The sequence below is a fragment of the Pseudophryne corroboree genome, chromosome 12, assembly GCF_028390025.1.
Source record: "Pseudophryne corroboree isolate aPseCor3 chromosome 12, aPseCor3.hap2, whole genome shotgun sequence".
Classification (NCBI taxonomy): domain Eukaryota; kingdom Metazoa; phylum Chordata; class Amphibia; order Anura; family Myobatrachidae; genus Pseudophryne; species Pseudophryne corroboree.
In genome coordinates this window covers 90,516,666-90,542,625 of record NC_086455.1, presented here as the reverse complement: position 1 = coordinate 90,542,625, position 25,960 = coordinate 90,516,666, and the positions used below count along the sequence as shown (strand labels likewise).

Below are 25,960 nucleotides of genomic sequence, written 5' to 3'. Positions count from 1 at the left end.
GCATTTTCCTGATGATGATCCGGAGGTATCGAAACGTCGAACGAAATTGAATTATCTGTTTGAGATATTACCCTGATAAGTATGCATTAAAATCAATGCTTTTTAAGTGCAAAGTTCTGGCGAGTGCCCCTTTATGTTGGCTTTCTATACGTTGAAGTCTGGACTTTCATGCTGGACCTCTTGGGAGTCACCTCAGTCGCTGTTCTACAGTGTTGGTGACAGTGCGACCACATCTGGAGTTGTATTTTAAACAAAGTCTTATTTGCATGGACATTGTTTTTGGTCTGTCACCCACGTCGCATATTGATATAGATGTTTTTCATGTCACCATCAGTCTACTGGTTTTAATTGGAAGTTTCACCCTTGTTTAATCTGAGGGCGTTCTTCAGTTTTTAAGCTTTTTTGTTTTTTGTGAGTGTGTTGGCTTATGTGCTCCTCGGTGTCTCTTCACAATATGATGTTTTGATATGGATTGTTTTCATGTTGTGGTTTGATACATTTAGAGTCTATGTGGCTTAGCTTTCTGTAAACACGGCATATGTTTGGTTGGGATTAAGCTTCTAGATTCTAGCAAATAGAGATTCACCTGTTGGTCTTTTTGTATTTAACCACTATACTATAGTATATTGGTCTGCACCTAGGTTCAACCATCCCATTATAGTATATTATTCTGTACTTAGGTTATATATTTTAATTCATGTCTCAGACAACCCCGATTGCTTTTGATGAGAATTTATTACAAGCCGCGTAAAGTGGTTTGGTGTCTCTGACAGATGACGATGCGGACAAGATCTATTTTGACCATCTGGAGTTTAAAAAATTACCGACTGAGAAAACAGTTGATATATATCATAAACTCCTTAGACTAAAACGTAGAGAGGTGGAATTGACTCTGCACGGGCAATTCTTGTCAGAGTACCACAGAACCATAAAAGATCCCACGTGGCTTTCGGGTAGCTAACATACCCACCATTGGCCGCACTAGTGCCCTCTTTTGTAGCAAATGGTGTGGCGTGCTTAATAAATGCTCTTTAGACCTTATTCTTCTAGTAATAGAGGAGGTAGGGTCTGAAGTAGCCAAAATACATGAGGAGATTACAGTCTTAGATAAAGCCAGTTTGCCTTCTTTTAAAGCAGACAAAACTGAAAACTGGTGTGAAAAACTACAATCCTCTGTTGAATCCTTTAAAGACGAACTAGTAGCTTTTAAGAGGAAGAAATTACAGGCAGTGACCAGCGATTATGCCAAATCATCAGGTGTATCGCTGGCTGACTGGTAACACACAAGGGTTTCGTCGCCAGAGGACACAGAGATACTTTAGGCAAAAGGGGTTTGATAGATTTGAGACTACCACCTCACCCTCAACATCTGATACTGACAATTCTGCCCCCCGCCCACCAAGTGGTTTTTTAGATCACCTCACAAGAGAGAGATACCACTCATCGTGGAGGCCCCACCCGAGGCGAGGGGGGTACAAGGAGAAGAGGGAGGAGGAGGCGCCGGACCTAAGTTTAGTATTTAATTTGTCTTCACACATATTATCCCCAGGTGAATTGTCATTGCTGTCTTTGGGTATGTCTTTTGTGCCTACATCGAAACATGATCGTTTCAATTTGGCTGTGGATCAGTACAAGTTCGGTCGTAAATTGAGATTAAAAGAATTCTTTCATAATAACAGTAACAATCAAGTTGAAAGTCACGGAGTTAAATCTCTACGAAAACCGAGCTTGTTTGATCCACAGTGTTCAAATGCTAGCATACGCACATTTTTGCTCATGGTTGAACAGGATATTGAAAATGATCAGGATCTTTCGACTCACAGTAATCTGTCATCTGATCAGTGGAAGGCGTTAAGATCACTTAGGGGTAATCAGTCTATCACGATACGTATCGGCGGGGCAGTTGTCGTTCAGAATTTCAGTGACTATGATCGTGAGATTAAACGCCAATTAGCTGAGACCACCACATACATCCGGTGTACCAGTAATCCCATTCCCCGTATCAAAAGAATGGTTGACAACTCATTGGATAGAGCGGTCAACTATGGTTGGCTCACTGAACAGATTGTGGGTTTCCTTAAAGTGGATTTCCCGGTCTGTCCAGTGATATATACTCTGCCAAAGGTGCATAAGACCTTGATAGACCCCCCTGGCAGGCCTATCATTTCGGCCAGGGGTTCTTTGTTGCAGCCCTTGGCTATGTTTGTGGACAGTTTCTTGCAGGATCTTGTACAGTTTATCCCAAGTTATCTACGTGATACGGGAGATTTTTTGGACAAGATCCTGACGATAGATGATCTGCTGGAAGACACGTTGTTGTGTACATTAGCCGTGTCCTCTTTGTACACAATCATACCACATGACCAGGGAATTGCAGCAGTTCGGAAGTTAATGTCTGTTCATAGACCCTCAGGGCCACCAGTTGAATTTATTTTGGAGCTGTTGGAGGTTATTCTTGTGCATAATCATTTTATGTACGAGAATAATTTCTACATCCAGTGTGCAGGTACAGCAATGGGGTCCAATGTGGCCCCCATTTATGCTGGAGTGTTCATGCATGAATACGAGTCAACTCATATCATTCCACAGTTTGGCGAGAGAATTCTTTATTATAAGAGATACATCGATGATGTTTTTTTGTTGTGGAGAGGCACTGAGGAGCATTTTGATAGTATGCTTAGTACACTAAATTCATTAGAAAGTAGTGTTCATTTCAAGGGGCATTGCAGTCGCATTAATATCCAATTTTTGGACGTGATGGTGAAAAGAGATGGCTCTAGATTGAGTACCACCCTTTACCGTAAAGATACGGACAGAAACACTATATTACATGCCAAAAGTAATCATCCGCCACATTTAAAGAACAGTCTGCCTATTTCACAGTTTATGCGAGTGATAAGGAATAATTCTGATCCGGTGGTTGCAGAATCTCAGTTGTTAAAAATGAGTCAACGTTTTTTGGATAGGGGCTACGATAACAAAACCATAGAGAGATGCCTCAACAGAGCACGTAAGAACACGCGCAAAAAAAAATACAGAAACAAGGTGACCGTATGATCTTTGTGACTCAGTTTGACCAGAAGTCCTCAAGAGTTTCTAAATCCATCAAGACACATTGGCCCATTATCTCTACAGATTTATCACTAACTATGTTCAACACCGATAACCCAATGATGGCGTACCGTAGGGGTAGAAACCTCAAACAACTGTTGATGCACCCCAGCAGATCGAAACCTGTGGGTGAGAACACGTGGTTAATGACACAAAGACCAGGCTGTATCAAATGTACTGGCTGTACTACCTGCCGCTCAATGGTGCCTGGGACCAGTTTTCCGCATCCACAGACAGGATGGCCCGTCCGGATACGCTATAAGCTGCATTGTCGTATGGACCATGTTGTCTATTTACTCACTTGTCCATGAGGACTGTCGTATGTGGGGATGACGACTTGCACGTTCCGGGAGCTAATGGCCAACCACAGGATGACGATCAGACAGGCCCTATCCACAGGAGCAACCGACAAACCGGTTGCGAAACATTTCTTAACAGTTGGACACCAACTATCCACACTGCAATGTCGAATCATCGATTGGGTACCGCCCCTGTCACGGGGTGGTGACAGGGGACTTGTTCTCAAGAAGCTAGAATCAAGATGGATTTACCGCTTGGGGAAAATCTCGCCGAACGGTCTGAACGAAAATAACCCCCTTAGTGCTTTTTTGCGTTAAGTGAGGGCCTATGCTTGGGTTGTTTAGTCTGGATATTCTAATCATAATGTTTTTTCAAATCTAAGCATTCTTGCCAACACACTCTTTTAAATTTGTCCTTAAGTAATTTACATGGACACTCAGTAATCTATATGTGATGTTTGTCTTTTTCGATTAAGGTTTTTATTATATGTTTTGTTACACATGATGTGGTGTACACACTTTCATGTGGACACATTGTGTGGTATACAAAGTCCTTTATGTGTATTGTGTTACCTTCCCACTAGCGGGTCTCCTGATACTGCCAGCACTTTTCCACCTCAGAATTGAAGGTCTGTAATTGGTGATTACTAATATGCTCTATATTCCTCCTAGCATTGTTTTGTTTGGAGGACACATAGTTTTGGTTTTTTAAGTAAACACATATATATTTAGCCATGAGATGAAAGCCCATATATATCTAATCAATTGGTCTTTAATAGCACCATGTTTGTTGTTCACGTGCTGTATGTCCACTCTCTGGTTGCTATGGTGTCCAGGAATGTGACTGCGGCCGTGTATACAACACCCTCCCCCTTCGTAACTATGACAACAGGCGTCTTTGAAATCCTCTGTGCCGAGTGACGCCTCGCGACCGGAAGTGAGGCGGATAGGAGACGCGAGCGTCACCTGAAGCGCTGTGCATTCCAGCAGGTTGGTGGAACGCACGCAGGCGGCATGTCTCTCGCGTGTAGCGGCGCCACCGCGTTGTGAGCGGAAGTGATGAGGGGATGCCCTGCAAGTACTATAGGAAGTCTAGTGCGTTCCACTTGAGTTCAGTGGAATGCACGCCGGCACCACTCCTGTTGTCACTGGTGTTTGATTAGGTAATAGTCCGTTCCTTGGTAAGTACCATCTATGTAGGGATTTTTGTGGTTCTCTGTTATTATTATGGGATCACGTATGGTATGTTAGTGGCACACCTCGCCCCCTTCCCCATTATTGGATGGCTCCAGGGGTGTAATTGGTTTATTGATTATGCTGCCTGTTTGGAGGTGCTGGGAGTATTTTAGGAGACCTGTTAGGCATTGACTACTTGATAGTGGTGCATATGAACAGATGTAATCTGCTGTATACACTGTGCTTGTTGCATTTTCCTGATGATGATCCGGAGGGATCGAAACGTCGAACGAAATTGAATTATCTGTTTGAGATATTACCCTGATAAGTATGCATTAAAATCAATGCTTTTTAAGTGCAAAGTTCTGGTGAGTGCCCCTTTATGTTGGCTTTCTATACATACATACATACACATATATATATACATATATATATATATATATATATATATATATATATATATATATATATATACACACACACACACACACACACACACACACACACACACACACACACACACACACACACACACATATATATATATATAGAAGTCCAAAAGACACAGCGGCACTCGAGGATTTTCGTGAAGTAAATGAGGTTATATTTCAAAGAAGTTACAGATAGCCAACGTTTCGGGGCTTACATGCCCCTTTGTCAAGGTGTATGTAAGCCCCGAAACGTTGGCTATCTGTAACTTCTTTGAAATATAACCTCATTTACTTCACGAAAATCCTCGAGTGCCGCTGTGTCTTTTGGACTTCTGCATAACTTTTACTGAGGGCACCGGGGTATCTTCAAGCCAGCCGGGAGAGTGCCAGACCTATTTGGGATCTATATATATATATATATATATATATATATATATATATATACACATACATACACACTTTGTTGGATTTTAATTATGGTGAATGACCTCCGTGGATATATTTGTGGAACATGCAATTTTACCATATTGGAGCACCCCGATGATGAAAATATATATATATATATATATATATATATATATATATATATATATATATATATATATATATATATATATATATATACATATATACATATATACATATATACATACATATATATATATATATATATATATATATATATATATATATATATATATATATATATATATATATACATATATATATAGCAGCAGAAAAGAGGCGGCACTCGGAGACTTAAAAAGTGCAAAAAGTTGTATTACACAAATAGACTGACGTTTCGGGGTCAATATACCCCTTTGTCAAAGTGAACAAAGTGTGAGCGACATACCTTAAATAACAGAGAATCCCGCTCCGTGCTCAGACGCCATCCCGGCCATGCAGCAAGCCGCTTCACTTCCGGTCTCCCACCGATGTCGTCATTGGGATCGCGTCTGGTTGCCGTGGTAACCATAGACGCCTAGCAGCCGGGCTACGGCGCTGTGTGAGTGAAAACAAAAAGTGCATGACTGTTAGTACAGTACCCTACTACCATATTGGAGAAAGAAATTGGAAAAAAAGGCAACCATTGAGACATCAGGCATGAATTAGATAACACAAATCAGTTGGGAAGCCGCATAGAATATTTACACCTTAACTCAGGGTTTAGGTTTAAAGGGGTACAGAGAGCGATCATGAACCACTGACTGGTCGTGAAAAAAGCCTGTAGAGATGGAACCAAAAACCAATAAATAAATAAATAGACCAACATCTGAACCATAAGGACTATATATGGGTCCTGACTAATGTCTCAGTGGTTTGTATAGAAATACATATCCCCAAGAGGAAGGTATACAAACCACTGAGACCCATATATAGTCCTTATGGTTCAGATGTTGGTCTATTTATTTATTTATTGGTTTTTGGTTCCATCTCTACAGGCTTTTTGCACGACCAGTCAGTGATTCATGATCGCCCTCTGTACCCCTTTAAACCTAAACCCTGAGTTAAGGTGTAAATATTCTATGCGGCTTCCCAACTGATTTGTGTTATCTAATTCATGCCTGATGTCTCAATGGTTGCCTTTCTTTCCAATTTCTTTCTCCAATATGGTAGTAGGGTACTGTACTTACAGTCATGCACTTTTTGTTTTCACTCACACAGCGCCGTAGCCCGGCCGCTAGGAGTCTATGGTTACCACGGCAACCAGACGCGATCCCAATGACGACATCAGTGGGAGACCGGAAGTGAAGCGGCTTGCAGCTCGGCCGGGACGGCGTCTGAGCACGGAGCGGGATTCTCTGTTATTTAAGGTATGTCGCTCACACTTTGTACACTTTGACAAAGGGGTATATTGACCCCGAAACGTCAGTCTATTTGTGTAATACAACTTTTTGCACTTTTTAAGTCTCCGAGTGCCGCCTCTTTTCTGCTGCTGTTTGAACTGTTCCAGGAGGGCGCCGGAGCTTTTACCCAGGGGGGAGGAGGGAGTGCCGGTCCGTGTGGACTATATATATATATATATATATATATATATATATATATATATATAAATAAATAAATAAAAAGGAGATTTGTGGTAAGTACTTACCTTTGTTAAATCTCTTTCTGCGAGGTACACTGGATTCCACAGGGATAACATCGGATTGTAGAGTTGGATCTTGATCCGAGGCACCAACAGGCTAAAGCTTTGACTGTTCCCAGGATGCATAGCGTCGCCTCCTCTATATCCCCGCCTCCAGGCACTGGAGCTCAGTTTTGTTAACCAGTCCAATGCAGTAGCAAATAAGAGAGACGACCACAGTTAGTAGCCACATACACTACATTCTCACGACAGGAGAAAGTACCAGCGGCTAATGCCATACAAACCCAAAGGAGCTAAATGCGTCAGGGTGGGCGCCCTGTGGAATCCAGTGTACCTTGCAGAAAGAGATTTAACAAAGGTAAGTTCTTACCATAAATCTCCTTTTCTGCAGCAGGGTACACTGGGATTCCACAGGGATAACATTGGGGATGTCCTAAAGCAGTTCCGCATGGGAGGGGACGCACTGTAGCGGGTACAAGAACCCGGCGTCCAAAGGAGGCATCCTGGGAGGCGGATGTATCAAAGGTATAGAACCTTATGAACGTGTTCACTGAGGACCACGTAGCCGCCTTGCACAATTGTTCAAGGGTCACACCACGGCGGGCCGCCCAAGAAGGTCCAACAGACCGAGTAGAATGGGCTTTGATGGTAGCAGGAGCTGGAAGGCCAGCCTGTACATAAGCATGTGCAATCACCATTCTAATCCATCTGGCCATGGTCTGCTTATTAGCAGGCCAGCCACGTTTGTGAAAACCAAAAAGGACAAAGAGGGAATCAGATCTCCTAAGAGAAGCTGTCCTCTTCACATAAATACGGAGAGCCCGTACCACATCCAAAGACTGCTCTTTAGAGGATAAACCTAAGGAGGTAAAGGCCGGAACCTCAATCTCTTGGTTAAGGTGGAAAGACGACACCACCTTAGGGCGAGTTCTAAGAACCACACGGTCACGGTGAAAAATCAGAAAGAGTAACCGACAGGACAATGCACCCAAGTCTGAAACCCGTCTAGCAGAGACAATAGCCAGCAGAAACAAGACCTTAAGAGTAAGCCATTTAAAGGTCCACTGACTCAAGAGGTTCAATCGGAGACTCTTGTAAGGCATCCAGAACAACCGACAAATCCCAAGGAGCCACAGGAGGGACATAGGGAGGTTGAATCCATAAAACACCCTGAGTGAATGTATGAACATCAGGCAGAGTCGCAATGTTTCTCTGAAACCATATCAACAATGCAGAAATTTGAACCTTGAGGGAGGCTAGATGAAGGCTTAAGTCTGTTGCAGAAAAGCCAAGAGTTTGGCGGTACTGAACTTGTATGCATCATAATTGTTAGTTGCACATCAAGCAAAATAAGAATTTCAGACCCTATGATATATCAGAAGCCGGTATACAGGCCTTCAACAGTTTGAATGACCGCCTCAGAAAAACCTTTGGCCCTCAGTACGGAAGCTTCATGAGCCACGCCGTCAAAGCCAGCCGAGCCAAATCCTGGTAGACACAAGAGCCCTGAACGAGGAGGTCTGGGCGCTACGGAAGCAGAAGAGGATGCTCTATCGATAGACACTGCAGGTCTGAGAACCAATGCCGTCTGGGCAACGCTGGAGCGATTAGAAGTAGTATTCCTCCTTCTTCCTTAAACTTCCTTATCACCTTGGGCAGAAGTGACACCGGAGGGAACACGTACGGCAGCCGAAAGTTCCATGGAATTGCCAGTGCGTCCACGAACGCTGCTTGAGGATCCCTTGCCTTTGCTCCGAAGACCGGAAACCTGTGACTGGTAGACCCCTCTGTTCCACGAGGAGTTGAAAAACCTCCGGATGAAGGCTCCACTCTCCGGCGTGTACGTCCTGATGACTGAGGAAGTCCGCTTCCCAGTTTAGGACCCCTGGAATGAACACTGATGATATGGCTGGCAGATGGCGTTCCGCCCAACGAAGAATCTTTGACACTTCCATCAGTGCCTTGCAGCTTCGGGTGCCGCCATGATGATTTATTTTATGCCACCTTGGTAGCGTTGTCTGACTGTACTTGAACAGTCCTGTTCTGTACTACAGGCAGGGCTAGTGTCAACGCATTGAACACTGCCCGCAATACCAGAATGTTTATCGGGAGGAGAGATTCCTCCCTGGTCCACCGACCCTGAAGAGAGTGTTGCTCCAACACCGCGCCCCAACCCCGCAGACAGGCATTAGTCGTCAGAAGGACCCAGTTGGAGATACAGAATGGACGACCCCTGCTCAGTTGTTGGTCTTGCAGCCATAAGTTAGTGACAGACGGACCTCCGGAGTCAAGGATATCAAGTGAGACCTGATCTGGTGAGGCAGGCCGCCCCAATCGGAGAGAATTAACCTCTGCAGAGGGTGGGAATGAGATTGAGCGTACTCCACCATGTCGAAAGCCAACACCATGAGGCCTAGTACTTGCATCGCCGAGTGTATGGACACACGTAGGCGAGAGAGGAAGCATCTTATCTTGTCCTAAAGCTTCAAGACCTTCTCTGGAGACAAAAACAACGCTGGTGGTGGGTGTCCAATAGTGCTCCCAGGTGCACCATGCTCTGAGCAGGAACCAGGGAAGACTTCTTCCAGCGATGAGCCACGCATGGGCTTGCAGGAATTGGACCGTTAGTTCCAGATGCCGAAGGAGAACCTCTAGAGAGTTTGCCAGGATCAACAAGTCGTCGAGATACGGCAGGATCCTGATACCCTGATGGCGGAGTAGGGCCGTCATGACCTTTGTGAAAACTCGAGGAGCCGAGGTCAGACCAAAATGCAAGGCTTGGAATTAAAAATGTAGGTTGCCAATAGCAAACTGCAGGTATTGCTGATGCGACACTGCAATAGGTATATGCAGGTAAGCATCCTGTATGTCCAGGGATACCATGTAGTCCTTGGGCTCCAAGGACAGAACAATAGAGCAAAGAGACTTTCACAAATTTGGAGACTTTCACAAATTTGTTCAAAGACTTGAGGTTGAGAATGGGCCGAGAAGATCCATTCGGTTTCAGGACTTGGTACAGCGTTGAATAGAACCCCCTGCCTCTCTGAGTCAGAGGCACCGGCACTACCACTCCCGTGTCCAGGAGGGATTGTACCACCATATGGAGGGTCTTTGCTTTTACCAGATCCGAAGGGATTTTTGTTGAAAAAAACTGGCGAGGGGGACGTTTCTTGAAAGAGATGGCGTATCCGTGAGTGACGACTTCCCTTACCCAGGCGTCCGAAGTGGTCTGTAGCGCTACCTGAGCAAACCATAGAAGTCGGCATCCCACACCGGGGATACCCCAGAGGGAGGCCCGCCGCGTCATGCAGCAGGCTTGTCTGTTTTGGCAGCAGGATAACGGGTAGCCCAGGCACGTTTAGGTTTGGTCTTAGTGGATTTGGAAGTGCAAGCCTGTTTCGGGTGCACCTGACCCTTTGCTTTACCTGGAGGTCGAAAGGAATGAAATTAAGTACTCTTAGCCTTCGGGGCCAAAGGAGTAGTACTAGGCAGACATGCCATCTTAGCAGACGCTAAGTCAGCGACAATCTTGTTGATATCTTCCCCAAAAAGGATGTTTCCCTTAAAAGGGATCACCTCCAAGGTCTTTTTAGAGTCCAGATCTACAGACCAGAACCGCAACAAGAGGATCCAGCGAGCCAGAATAGACGTGGTGGATGCTTTGGCCGCTAGGATACCTGCATCTGATGTCGCCTCCTGAATATAATGAGAGGCTGTAACAATGTACGAAAGACACTGTTTTGCATTATCAGGAAAATTAGACGGTAGTTCCGCTTCAACTTCCTGAACCCAGGCCTTAATAGCTTTAGCAGCGCAAGAGGCTGCAATAGTAGGCCTATGCACCGCTCCAGCCAGAGTGAAAATGGACTTCAAGCAACCCTCCACACGTTTATCCGTCGGTTCCTTCAGAGGAGTGACGGTAGTGACAGGCAGAGCAGATGATACCACCAGACGTGCGACCTGCGAGTCCACCGACGGCGGTGTTTCCCAATTTTTGCTTAACTTTGCAGCGAGGGGATAACGAGCTAGCATCTTCCTAGGCAGGGAGAATTTCTTTCCTGGATTTTCCCAGGATTCTTGACGTATGTCAACTAAACGGTCAGAAGGTGGTAAAACTAATTTAGTAACCTTCTGACGCTTGAACTAATCTGGTTTCTTAGAGGGAGCCGGTGGTTCTTCGTCATCAATTTGAAGAATCAGCCTTATAGCCTCTAAGAGGTCAGGAACATATACTTGGGTCAGGGATTCCCCATCAGAAGCATCTGCATCAGTGTCTGAGGGATCAGTATATGCGCCATCTTCATCAGATGAGTATCTGTAACATGTGTGGATTGTGAGGATGTAATGGCCCGCTTAGATGACACCATGGTCTTAGGCGGGCAAGGGTTAGGATTTTGCTTGGCCAAAGACGGATTTAATTGCTGTAACTGAGAGGACAGAGTATCTGCCCATGGCGGACTAACAGCAGGGACAATATGTGGCTGTAATGACACAGGAGGTCCCATAGGGGGTGCAAATCTAGTTACCCGCGTAGTCAGTAAATTGGAAAAAGTAGCCCACGGCGGGTCAATAGTTGCCCCCATTGCAGTAAACTGATAGAGGGGCACAAAGCCCCCAGCACCTGAAACCTCAGCTGCAATATGTTCCTCAGAGACATTCATGGCATGAGCAGTGCAGGACGCAGGGTCAGCCACAGAACCCTCACCCTGTTGACCTGACATTATATGAAAGCTTTACTTTAGGGTGGAACACTAGAATATAAGCAGACAAAGTACCTAACAAAAATCCCCCCGGATAGTGTGACTACAGGCAGAGCGCACACGGAGGAATTAGGAGGTATATGGTGACTGTAATACACAGAGAAAATACCAAAAGATTATGGGGTATATGCAATTCCGGGCGAATTGCGGCACTTTTTCGCCCGTTTTTAAATTCGACACAAGTCGACCGTCGAATTCCGGCAGGTGGGTGCCGGAATTCGACATATTTAATAAAAAACGAATTCGACAGTCCCGCTGTCGAAAAACGGCCGATTTGACGGATTTTGATTAGATTTTTAAAAATGTTTAGAAAACGGAAAAAAAACCGGAAAAAAATTGCGTGGGGTCCCCCCTCCTAAGCATAACCAGCCTCGGGCTCTTTGAGCCCGTCCTGGTTGCCAAAATACGGGGGGGGAAATGACAGGGGATCCTCCGTATTTTAACAACCAGCACCGGGCTCTGCGCCTGGTCCTGGTGCAAAAAATACGGGGGACAAAAAGAGTAGGGGTCCCCCATATTTTTTGTACCAGCACCGGGCTCCACTAGCTGGACAGATAATGCCACAGCCGGGGGTCACTTTTATACAGCACCCTGCGGCCGTGGCATTAAATACCCAACTAGTCACCCCTGGCCGGGGTACCCTGGAGGAGTGGGGACCCCTTCAATCAAGGGGTCCGCCCCCCCCAGCCACCCAAGGGCCAGGGGTGAAGCCCGAGGCTGTCCCCCCCATCCAAGGGCTGCGGATGGGGGGCTGATAGCCTTGTTGAAAATGTAAGAATATTGTTTTTTGCAGAAGAACTACAAGTCCCAGCAAGCCTCCCCCGCAAGCCGGTACTTGGAGAACCACAAGTACCAGCATGCGGGGGGGAAACGGGCCCGCTGGTATCTGTAGTTCTACTGCAAAAAAATACCCAAATAAAAACAGGACACAGACACCGTGAAAGTATAACTTTATTACATACATGCCGACACATACTTACCTATGTTGACACGCCTGAAAATAAAATTATACTCACCTGATCCAGTGTCCGGTTCTTTTATTGTAATCCACGTACTTGGCAAAACAAAAAAACGCATGTACCCGAACCAGACGGACTGAAAGGGGTCCCATGTTTACACATGGGACCCCTTTCCCCGAATGCAGAGACCCCCAGTGACTCCTGTCACAGAAGGTCCCTTCTGCCAATCAGGAAGCGCCACTTCATGGCACTCTCCTGATTGGCTTTGCGCGTCTGAGCTGGCAGACAGAGCATCGCACAGCTCCCTCCATTAGTTTCAATGGTGGGAACTTTGCGGTCAGCGGTGGGGTTACCCGCGGTCAGCCTCACCGCTGACCGCAAAGTTCCCACCATTGAAGATAATGGAGGGGGCTGTGCGATGCGCGTCTGACAGTTCCGACGCGTATACAGCCAATCAGGAGAGTGCCACGAAGTGGCGCTTCCTGATTGGCTGAAGGGACCCTCTGTGACAGTACTCACAGGGGGTCTCTGCATTCGGGGAAAGCGGTCCCATGTGTAAACATGGGACCCCTTTCAGTCCGTCTGGTTCGGGTAAATGCGTTTTTTTTGTTTTGCCAAGTACGTGGATTATAATAAAAGAACTGGACACTGGATCAGGTGAGTATAATTTTATTTTCAGGTACCCCGGACGTCGACATTGGAGACGAGGCCAGAGTCGGCGTGTCAACATAGGTAAGTATGTGTGTCGGCATGTATGTAATAAAGTTATACTTTCACGGTGTCTGTGTCCTGTTTTTATTTGGGTATTTTTTTTGCAGTAGAACTACAGGTACCAGCGGGCCCGTTTCCCCCCCGCATGCTGGTACTTGTGGTTCTCCAGGTACCGGCTTGCGGGGGAGGCTTGCTGGGACTTGTAGTTCTTCTGCAAAAAAACAATATTCTTACATTTTTACACATGGCTATCAGCCCCCCATCCGCAGCCCTTGGATGGGGGGGGGGGACACAGCCTCGGGCTTCACCCCTGGCCCTTGGGTGGCTGGGAGGGGACCCCTTGATTGAAGGGGTCCCCACTCCTCCAGGGTACCCCGGCCAGGGGTGACTAGTTGGGTATTTAATGCCACGGCCGCAGGGCGCTGTATAAAAGTGACCCCCGGCTGTGGCATTATCTGTCCAGCTAGTGGAGCCCGGTGCTGGTACAAAAAATACGGGGGACCCCTACTCTTTTTGTCCCCCGTATTTTTTGCACCAGGACCAGGCGCAGAGCCCGGTGCTGGTTGTTAAAATACGGGGTATCCCCTGTCATTTTTTCCCCCGTATTTTGGCAACCAGGACCGGCTCAAAGAGCCCGAGGCTGGTTATGCTTAGGAGGGGGGACCCCACGCATTTTTTTCTTCTGATTTTTACACCATTCCATTAAAAAAAAAAAAAAAAATATTATATTATATATATATATATATATATATATATATATATATATATATATATATAGGTTGAGTATCCCATATCCAAATATCCGAAATACGGACTTTTTTGAGCGAGAGTGAGATAGTGAAACTTTTGTTTTCTGATGGCTCAATGTACACAAACTTTGTTTAATACACACAGTTATTAAATATATTGTATTAAATGACCTTCAGACTGTGTATATAAGGTGTATATGAAACATAAATGAATTGTGTGAATGTAGACACACTTTGTTTAATGCACAAAGTTATAAAAAATATTGGCTAAAATGACCTTCAGGCTGTGTGTATAAGGTGTATATGTAACATAAATGCATTCTGTGCTTAAATTTAGGTCCCATTGCCATGATATCTCATTATGGTATGCAATTATTCCAAAATACGGAAAAATCCGATATCCAAAATACCTCTGGTCCCAAGCATTTTGGATAAGGGATACTCAACCTGTATATATATATATATATATATATATATATATATATTTATTTTTTTTTTTTTTTTTATATATATATAAATAATACTTGTGCCTCCTAAATAGACAAACCAAGTACCTAATCCCTTCTAATATAAATAGATATGCTATTACCAATAAAAAAAACACAAAAAAAACATGTTTTTAAATTTTTTTATTAGATTCCGCCAGCAAAGTGTGGCGGATTGAAAATGACGAATTTACTGTCTAAAAGCACTGTTGTCGAATTTACAATCTTCAATTGAATATACTTTTGTCGAAATGCCGCATTTGTACCACTGCAGAAATGTCGAATTTGACAAATGTCGAATTTCAAAAAGTCGAATTTGGAATGGCCGTTTTTTTAGCGAAAAGTACTGTATTGCATTGTCGAATTTTTTTGGGGGCGAAAATGGCCCGTTTTTCGACATTTTCTGGAATTCGACCGCAATTGCATATACCCCTATATCCTGTGATCAACACTATATTATATGAAAACCCTGACGCACTTAGCCCCCCTCAGGTTACAGAATAGGGATAGCAGTATATGTGAGATACACGGAATGGAAAACACACAGCAGCTATTGGCACACACGCAGTCACATGTACAATGCAGAAATTATCACAAATAACAATAAAACTGCACTGGACTAGCAATACTTTAGTAACAATACTACACAAGTAAAGCTAATTAGGTATAGCGATATATCAATGGACAGTGAAGACGGGATGTATATCGCAGGGAACTTGTACTAAATATCCTTTACAATGTGCACTTGTTCTTAACTAACACTGTCTAAAGACATGTAAAATACTTAAGTGTCCTGTAAATGCACAGCGCTGATGAGGCAGGCGGCTCTACAGAGGAGACATTGCCCAGCTATCACAGATCAGCGCAGCTGTGTGTGTAATGGCGCCGAAACGCTGACAGGGAGTGAGGGAGAGAGAGAGATAGATGCAGCTCCAGGGCGGGAACATTAGCAGTAAATGGCGCCTGGGGCTGGGGGAGGGGCTACAGGTCAGAGCCTTAACCGCTTGCTGGACTTTACCACCGGGTTCTGCAGGCATTAGAAAAATGGATTATTTACAAAATCCGACCTGTGCCTCTTGCCCTGGTGGTCTAGTGGAGTCCCTGCATGGCCACAGTGTCTAAGCCAGCGCGCGCGGTCAGTCTCCTAGAGACCGCACCGGATTGCGATTTGCAGCGGGTCCCACCTGGGGGACCCTCTTACCTCCTCCTTGATGCGACCATGCGATCCCAGAGAGCAGCGGTCAGTGTGTGTGCCTAATTGAAGATCCGGAGCCCTCCGCTGTAATTACCCGGCAACCAGGGCGCGGGAGTATACAGCGCTGCTGGGAGGTGAGGGAGCCGCAAAATGATATGTCAGAAATGACATATAGCACTCTTAAGTGCCTATGCTGCGGCCCTTGAAGTCTTCTTTCTTCATAGAAAAGCTCTTTTCAGCTCAGCCCTCCCTGTCAGCTGCCTGCACTACAGGCACCAACTTACAAACTGAACTCATGTGCACAGAGGCTGGGATATAGTGAAGGCGGCGCTAAGCATCCGGGGAACAGTCAAAGCTTTTAGCCTGTTGGTGCCTCTGATCAAGATCCAACTCTACACCCCCCGATGTTATCCCTGTGGAACCCCAGTGTACCCCGCTGCAGAAATATATATACTGTATGTGTGTGTAAAAAATAAACTTGACACCAAGATGTAATATTCACAGGGCTGATGTACTCAGTGAACCACTGGACAATATGAATGGCTGGTGGAAAGGGTGTGAGATATTGGGGGGCATTTATACATCACACAGGTTAAGTTTAAAGATGACCACAGCTCACCACTGTACATCAATGACAATGAAACTAAAGTAGAAGTGTCGAATTTGTCCAAATGGTTTTTACATAACATAGTAACTAGTTACTAGACTAAGGGCCATATGCAATTGCAGTCGAATTGCCGCAAATGTCGAAAAACGGAGCATTTTCGACACAAAAAAATGATTCGACAATGCAATACAGTACTTTTCGACAAAAAAACGTCCGTTTCAGATTCGACTTTTTGCAATTCCACAGTTGTCAAATTCGACATGTCTGCAATGGTAAAAATGCGGCTTTTCGACAAAGGTATATTCAATTGAAGAATGCTGATTCGACTACAGTGCTTTTCGACAGTCATTTCGGAATTTTCAGTCCGCCTCATTTTGCTGGCGGGATATAATAAAAAAAATTTAAAAACATGTTTTTTTTTGTGTTTTTTTTATTGCTAATAGCATATCTATTTATATTAGAAGGGATTATCTACTTGGTTTGTCTATTAGGAGCCACAAGTATTTAATATATTTTTTAAAAGAATATTTTTTTTTTTACTGACTAAAATAATATGGAGATATCAGAGAATGTTTTTCAGTGGGAAGGGGTGGGAATGGGTTAAAAATCAAGAAAAAAAATACGTGGGGTCCCCCCTCCTAGGCATAACCAGCCTCGGGCTCTTTGAGCCGGTCCTGGTTGTAAAAATACGGGGAGGAAAATGATAGGGGATCCCCCGTATTTTTACAACCAGCACCGGGCTCTGCGTACGGTCCTGGTGCAAAAAATACAGGGGACAAAAGACGTAGGGGTCCCCCGTATTTTTAACAGCAGCACCGGGCTCCACTAGCTAGAGAGATAATGCCACAGCCGGGGGACACTTTTATACCGGTCCCTGCGGCCGTGGCATTAAATCCCCAACTAGTCACCCCTGGCCGGGGTACCCTGGAGGAGTGGGGACCCCTTAAATCAAGGGCCCCCCCCTCCAGCCACCCAAGGGCCAGGGGTGAAGCCCGAGGCTGTCCCCCCCCCATCCAAGGGCGGCGGATGGGAGGCTGATAGCCAAGGGGCAGAAAAAAGAATATTGTTTTTTGTAGCAGAACTACAAGTCCCAGCAAGCTTCCCCCGGCAAGCTGGTACTTGGAGAACCACAAGTACCCTCATGCGGGGGGGGGGGGGGGGGGCGCTGGTACCTGTAGTTCTACTGCAAAAAAAATACCCAAATAAAAACAGTACACACACACCGTGAAAGTAAAACTTTATTACATACATGCACACCGACACACACATACTTACCTATGTTGACACGAAGTGTCGGTCCTCTTCACCAGTAGAATCCACGGGGTACCTGTAAATAAAATTATACTCACAACAATCCAGTGTAGATGTGTCCTCTTCTTAGTTTGTAATCCACGTACTTGGCAAAATAATAAAACGCAAAACCCGATCCACGCACTGAAAGGGGTCCCATGTTTACACATGGGACCCCTTTCCCCGACTGCCGGGACCCCCGTGACTGCTGTCAAAGAGGGTCCCTTCAGCCAATCAGGGAGCGCCACGTCGTGGCACTCTCCTGATTGGCTGTGCGCGTCTGAGCTGTCAGGCGGCGCATAGCACATAGGCGCTCCATTATATTCAATGGTGGGAACTTTGCGGTCAGCAGTTGACTACGAGTAACCTCCACCGCTGACTGCAAAGTTCCCACCATTGGATACAATGGAGCGCCTATGTGCTACATTGTATCTTGAGTGCGCCGCCTGACAGCTCAGACGCGCACAGCCAATCAGGAGTGTGCCACGACGTGGCGCTCCCTGATTGGCTGAAGGGACCCTCTTTGACAGCAGGACCCTCTATTGTCCCGTCAGTCGGGGAAAGGGGTCCCATGTATAAACATGGGACCCCTTTCAGTGCATGGATCGGGTTTAGCGTTTTATTATTTTGGAAGTACGTGGATTACAAACAAGAAGAGTACAGATCTACACAGGATTTTTGTGAGTATAATCTTATTTACAGGTAACCCGTGGATTTTACTGGTGAAGAGGGCCGACACTTCGTGTCAACATAGGTAAGTATGTGTGTGTCGGTGTGCATGTATGTAATAAAGTTTTACTTTCACGGTGTGTGTGTACTGTTTTTATTTGGGTATTTTTTTTGCAGTAGATCTACAGGTACCAGCGGGCCCGTTTCCCCCCCGCATGAGGGTACTTGTGGTTCTCCAAGTACCAGCTTGCGGGGGAGGCTTGCTGGGACTTGTAGTTCTGCTACAAAAAACAATATTCTTTATTTTGTCACTTGGCTATCAGCCTCCCGTCCGCCACCCTTGGATGGGGGGGGCAGCCTCGGGCTTCACCCCTGGCCCTTGGGTGGCTGGAGGGGGGGGGGGGGGACCCCTTGATTTAAGGGGTCCCCACTCCTCCGGGGTTCCCCGGCAAGGGGTGACTAGTTGGGGATTTAATGCCACGGCCGCAGGGACCGGTATAAAAGTGTCCCCCGGCTGTGGCATTATCTCTCCAGCTAGTGGAGCCCGGTGCTGGTGTGAAAAATACGCGGGACCCCTACGTCTTTTGTCCCCCGTATTTCTTGCACCAGGACCGGACGCAGAGCCCGGTGCTGGTTGTTAAAATACGGGGGATCCCCTGTCATTTTCCCCCCAGTATTTTTACAACCAGGACCGGCTCAAAGAGCCCGAGGCTGGTTATGCTTAGGAGGGGGGACCCCACGCATTTTTTTTTTCAGGATATTTTTTAAAACACTTTTGTGCCGTCCATGAAGTCGAATCCAGGACGCACACTATCGTCAATTGGTCCGTTTTTCGACAGCGGGACTGTCGAATCCGTTTTTTATTGAATATGTCGAAATCGGGTCCCGGCGGGAGGGTGTCTGACTGTCAAATTGTGTCGCATTTAAAAACGGTCGAATTCCAGCCGGAATTCGAGCGCAATTGCATATACCCCTAAAACGTTAGTCAGTGTGTCAATGTGACATTACAGGTAACCATTCTGGCATCTTATTTCTATAAAGAAATATTCACATCCTACTGCAGAAGACTGCCGGCACCGTCTCTTCACACGTTGTGCTCACCTGCTCGAGGGTTATCTGGGTTTTTGTCTGGATGGCAAGTTAGGGCTTTCTGTCTGTATGCTTTCTTAATCTGAATAAAAAGAAAAATGTTGATTATGTGGCTGCACTCTCTTATCGGTATATCTTTAAAATGAGAACGTATAGGCTAAAAAGACTAAAGCTGGGCATACAATTAGATCATCTGACAGATTTGTCCGATGAGGGAGTTTGTATTTCGGTATATTGTATAGGAGAGATATGACTTTTGCATTTAGAGACACTTTTTTGTCTTACAAACTTATATAGTAGTCCACAGTGTGCAAACCAAGCAGCTAGTAGCGCAGAGGGGTTCGGTATGCGTGAGACCGCCAGTCACCATACCGACGCCGGGAACCCGGTTTTCAGATGCCCAGCAGGGGGGGACGAGCGCAATGAAGCCCCTTGCGAATAAGACACTGTTTCGAAAGACGCCTGATGCTAACGGAATTGCACAGGACCTTCAGCTCACTTACGCCAGGCATCTCCCGCTGCATTGCGTATTGAGGCATGATGTATGAGGACACATCTGTATACCTGTATGACACAGCGGCCATGCTGCAGGGCCGTATTGATACAGATGTGTCATTGCTCACCCTTACTATAGTCGCAGTAAACAGGCATCTTAGTCACGCAACAACAACACATCATTAGAGATTGGCTGTGCGACTACAGTGCTTGTGCCATGCACACTGTTCTACAAGAGCCTAGCGGGAATTTCAGCAATGATACATTCACACAGTGATAACATGCCTTAGAAACAGTGGGGCTGAGCGGCGCTCCATGAAATCATCACTGAACTACAAGTCTCAGCACAGAAAGAGGTCTGCTTGGATGACACCCTGTGTGTTTTTAATCACTGCTGGACTGTAGCATAGGTGGTTGTCTTGGCCTAATGGTATGGTCAATGCTTAGCATACCCTTCAACTTGGGTTTGAATCCGGTTAAATACACAGGTGGGACACTGCAGTGCTGGCTCTTCCTGGCCTCTATCCTATGTGACCTCTGTCTATATAACGCAATGTGGTTCTCTCTCTGGTTGTATAATGGGATAGTGGTTCTCTCAGGTTCGCTATCATTTACCGGCGGTAGGTATCCCGGCAGTCAGGAAACCGACGCTGGAATCCCGACAGTCAGAATGTCGGCAACACCTGAGTGGGAATACCGAACTTTGGTCGGGAATCCGATCGCCAGCATTTACTTGGCTGTGGAGATTCCAGCGTCGGTATCCTGAACGCCGTGATCCCAACAGTAGGTAAATTAACCACATCCCGGTTCTCTCTTTGGCTGTATAAAGTGAAAATGTGACTTTTTAAAGCTTCACAGGACAGAATGTAGCATGTACACTGTAGGAAATGGAGTGTAGTGTATACATATATGTAGATTAATGTGGCATATACACTCTGCATGATAGGGGGCCTTGTCCACTGGCCGCATGGTGTCAGCCTCTCTGCCCATTCTGTCTGCACCTGCCTTTCTTCCCTTCCTCTGTGCCCGCCTCTCTTCCCACTGCCTCTCACCATAGCCCTCTCTTTCCTGTCCTCCACTGCCTCTCCCGTGTTCCCCACTGCCTCTCCCCATAACCCTCTCTTTCCTGTCACCCAGTACCTCTCTCCTGTCACCCACTGCCTCTCCCCAGTGTCACCCACTGCCACTCCCCATAACCGTCTCTTTCCTGTCACCCACTGCCTCTCCCCATAACGCTCTTTCCTGTCACCCACTGCCTCTCCCCAGTATCACCCACTGCCACTCCAATAACCCTCTCCCCAGTGTCACCCACTGCCACTCCCCATAACCCTCTCTTTCCTGTCACCCACTGCCTCTCCCCAGTGTCACCCACTGCCACTCCCATAACCCTCTCCCGTGTCACCCACCACCTCTCCCAAGTGGCACAAATGTATAGTTTGCAGGAAGGGGGTAGGGCAACACTAGCACCAGCCTGTACTGTGGCTGTACAGGATAACAAATGCACTTGGCAATATACTGTCAGCTGCTGTACTAACACTAGTAACTCACTACCTTCTACCAGATACGTTCCTACTCAGACCAAAGCACAGTAGTACTAAGCCTTGGAGAGAAATAAACTATCAACCAATCAGCTCCTGTCATTTTTCAACTACAGCCTGTAACATGGCAGTTAGGAGCTTATTGGCTGGCACTTTATTTTTCTTCACTTTATCACTCTCCAAGGCTTAGTAGCATACTTGCCTACCTGACCCTCTCCATGAGGGAGAAAATGCTCTGTTCCTGGACTTTCCTGGTAATGTATGATTGCCATCACCTGTGGTGAAACACCTTTCTTATCAATTACCTAGCTCACCACAGGTGATGGCAATCATACATTACCAGGAAAGTCCAGGAACAGAGCATTTTCTCCCTCATGGAGAGGGTCAGGTAGGCAAGTATGCTTAGTACATCTCCCTACAAGGCTCTCAACATACTGGAGATTTCTCACCTCTTTTACAGTAGCATCGGATTCTATATTCAGTAACCCATACAAGTCAATCTGCAGCAGTTCCTTGGAAGACGACATTTTCCCTGTGGCCATTGTAATTTTCTTTCTAAACGTAAATGTTTCCCTTCAATAACTGTACAACACGCCGCCTGCACCTGCTCTTGGGATATGTAGTTCTTACGAGAGAGCTCAAAGCGCCCAGTAAGAAAACGGCCTCTACAAAACTACAATTCCCATCATTGTAAGTCTGTCATCTCCCTGAGCGCCTCACTGCGCGTTGAACGCCGGGAAACGGAAACAAACATTATACGGAATGCCATGATTCTTTCTAGCAGCACATGAGCCGGTGGACTACAGCTCCCATGATTCCGCGCGGTGTGCAGTTAACTTCCTGATAAGTTGAGGGTAGTGATACAAGGTAGCAATGTACAGGCTAGTATAAATCAGAACGTCATCGTATTTATTGTACAATGCCGTCTTGGTATAAGGCTATCAGTTTTTAGTTATCATTTTATTTGTCTGTACTGTTCTTTGTCATTTCTGTTTTCTCCACTAGCTTTTCTCTTTGTACGGTATAAATATAGTGCAGTGTATCAAAGGCAGATGCATAGGATAATATTAAGTAAAGGGCAAAATCTCATATCTATAATATATATGCATTTGTATTTTTTTTTTATTTGACAGGTGCAATGGACAGAAGGTGTTTCAGTTGTGTAAGCAAATTCTCAGTCTTCAAAAAAGAGGTGAGTGTATTCTGCTGATCTACAAACCTGCACTTTCATGAGTGACTCGTTATGGTCAGTAAAGGCAAGCTATGAAAATTTGCTTGGGGGAAGGTGGTGGTGTATGAAGTATTCTCCAATCTGGCGAGGGGGGGGGCATTCAATTGTGGGCGAAGGTTACGAATTGCCATTGCTGCATTGTTTAAATGGCAGTTGACCCTTTTACACAAATGAAATACCCGTTTTGATCCGCAAATTACCAGGTTGAATTACCGGTGGGGGCGGCAGACAGACAGATAGAGACACACACACACACGCAAAACGACCTGGCACTGAAGTACCGTGTAGTTGCCAGGATTTCATTCTGAAAAGGGTATTAGGGTCTGTTTGCAAGAAAGTCTGAGTTGAGGTGAGGTGGAGTTGATTTATAGAACAGTACAGGAAAAATATTGGTTGCAGGAATATGAGGAGGTTACCAGAGATGAGTTGAGATATTTGACATGGATGTACCGTGGGGATGAGGCAGGTGAGGCATAGCGTTTCCTGTTATACTAACGTATAAGCTAGAGTTCTGACTATTTAAAGTATATGAAAAATAGAAAGACTACAGGGGACATGTACTAAGCAGTGATAAAAGTGAAGAAGTGAGCCAGTGGAGAAGTTGCCCATGGCAACCAGTCAGCATTGATGTAACATTTGTAATTTGCATACTATACAATTGTATGGAGCAGCTGATTGATTGCCATGGGAAATGTCTCCACTGGCTCACTTCTCCACTTTTATCACTGCTTAGTACATGCCCCCCTATATTATAAATATCTTTGAATTATTTTAATCATTTTTATACTCTGGAGCAAAAAGTCTATGGCACTGCCTCACCTGCCTATCTTTTCTGCACATCTCAAGGGAAGTAGTTGGCAGAGGGTTGAGGCTGACACAGAAGCATGAGAGGTAAATGAATAATTTTTACTGCAACTGAGTTTTGTCTATACAGGTTGAGTATCCCTTATCCACAATGCTTGGGACCAGAAGTATTTTGGATATCGGATTTTTCCGTATTTTGGAATAATTGCATAGCATAATGAGATATCATGGTGATGGAAGCCAAGTCTAAGCACAGAATGCTTTTATGTTTCCCATACACCTTATACACACAGCCTGAAGGTAATTCTAGACAAAAGTTTTAAAAACTTTGTGCATTAAACAAAGTGTGTGTACATTCACTCAATTCATTTATGTTTAATATATACCTTATACACACAGCCTGAAGGTCAATTAATACAATATTTTTAATAACTTTGTGTATTAAACAAAGTTTGTGTACATTTTGCCATCAGAAAAAAAAGATTTCACTATCTTACTCTCACTCAAAAAATTCCGTATTTCGGAATATTTGGATATGGGATACTCAACCTGTATTAATATGTTGGGCCAATCCTGTGAACTATATAGTAAAATATGGTGGTATCACCAGTATATGAAACGATACCATTGTATTCCAAGAAAATATGCAGTTGTCTAGAGGCTTTCTGCGGACATTATTACACATTCATCTTTAATAGTCCCTAATTTCCAGGATGGGGCCCAGTTTGCTTCACATTGGCTTACTTTTTGTTACGCATGGTTTTCAGGAAGGAATGAGACCTGCTAATTGGTTTACATTTTTTTTCCCTCCAGATTAGTGTGAGGTTGTTCGAATAAATTTGTTAAATCAAATGGATTCAACCAGTTTGTCTGAATGACCAGTTTTGTCTTTTTTCCAGTGTTTGGGCGCAAATTGTCAATTGTCATTTCCTTAATTACATTACCAAATTAATTTTGTTGCAATTAGAAAGGTTGGATAAATAATCTTATAGTGTGTATCCGGCTTTACTCCCACCATCAGGTCTTCTGCCCACGTATGGAACGTCCTACTCACCACTGTCCCAAGAGCCAACTCTTCACTTTAGCCTGATACTACTGGGTACTACCAGCTATCTTAGGTCCATGTCCCACTAGCTCTTATTGTTTCTTAGAAAGGGGTTTCTCTACCCTCTGTCTCATGCCCATACCCTCTTCTTCATCCTTGTTTGTATGGTTCTGTATTTGTGTATGACTAGTTCCTGCATATGATTTGTTATATCCACTGTGCAGAGTACTGAGGCACCTTATAAATGATATTTCTGATTAGCAGCCGCAGATCTAGGGGGATGATTTAGCAGATCCCTGCCTCCGTCTTCACTCTGATTGCGGAATGACCAGCGCCATCCACCAATCCATGTCCTAATGCAGTCACACACTGCATAGCTGCATCTGAACAGCAAGCAGAGTTTTCTGCCTGACCACTTAGATTGTGTATACACCTCAGTGATCACTCAACACAGCGATTTGATATAATGATATATGGCATCATCGTACACACTACACGATCCGCCGCACTAGGATATGTTTTTACAGGTTGGGTATGAAAACCTAGCAGCAGGGGCGTTTCAACAGAGGAGGGGGCCCGTGTGCACCTTCATGTGGGCCCCCTCCTCTGTACGGCGCTGTAGACTCCGGCATTGTGCCAGAGTCTACTGCGCATGCGCAGTTCTCCGGAAACATTGCGCCTGCCATGATCCGGAGACCAATTTGGCTACCGCGCTTGCGCGGTGACCATTTTGGCTGCAATTTCCAACGCAATTGCAGCGCCCAACTCTGGACTCCGGCAAGGTAAGTATCAAAATGGGTGCGGTGTGGGCCCCCCTGAACCCAGGGGCCCGTGTGCACCGCACACATTGCACCCATTATAGAAATGCCAATGCCGAGCAGTCACCATCCCAACGACCAAAATCCCTACGGATCCCAGGAAGTATTTTAACCCTGCCCCTAAGCCTAACTGTCTCCTCCTGCAGCCTATCCCTCGCATCCATTGGGATGATTCCACGACTGACTCTGTGTTGTTACAGGCAACATATAGCAATACATCTGCTCTATCATACAGTGTATCATATACAGTGTACATTGCTGGGTCTCACCATCCTTAAGAGGGGTACCCAGCTTAAGGCCTGTTTGCTGATCCTGATACAATTCCATTCAGGGACCGATCTAGACTTTTTTCTTTTAGGTAGGTGGTTTAATTATTCTAACTGTCAATTAATGCTCTAAAGAGCATATAAAG

The 25,960-nt window shown here is 45.3% G+C and overlaps 2 protein-coding genes across 4 annotated transcripts in view; one reads left to right on the top strand and one right to left on the bottom strand.

The window, feature by feature from the left end:
• Positions 1–22,366, bottom strand: part of DNAJC17 (DnaJ heat shock protein family (Hsp40) member C17) — a 121,849-nt gene extending 99,483 nt beyond the window's left edge. Inside the window, exons 1-2 of the mRNA XM_063947776.1 lie at positions 22,100–22,366; positions 19,630–19,699 (exon numbers count right to left, since the gene is read on the bottom strand). Coding sequence (XP_063803846.1) covers positions 19,630–19,699; positions 22,100–22,192 — 163 coding nt within the window. The 5' untranslated portion in view covers positions 22,193–22,366. The remainder of the gene's footprint in view (positions 1–19,629; positions 19,700–22,099) is intronic.
• Positions 22,367–22,379: 13 nt separating this feature from the next.
• The window catches only part of ZFYVE19 (zinc finger FYVE-type containing 19), a 101,399-nt gene continuing 97,818 nt past the window's right edge, over positions 22,380–25,960 (top strand). For 2 of the 3 annotated variants that reach the window (XM_063947775.1, XM_063947773.1), the window contains exons 1-2: positions 22,380–22,517; positions 22,784–22,842. In XM_063947775.1, the coding sequence (XP_063803845.1) occupies positions 22,789–22,842 (54 nt within the window). In that variant the 5' untranslated portion in view covers positions 22,380–22,517; positions 22,784–22,788. Of the gene's footprint in view, positions 22,518–22,537; positions 22,581–22,783; positions 22,843–25,960 lie in introns of those variants that run through there. The other variant, XM_063947774.1, reaches the window with a different exon arrangement.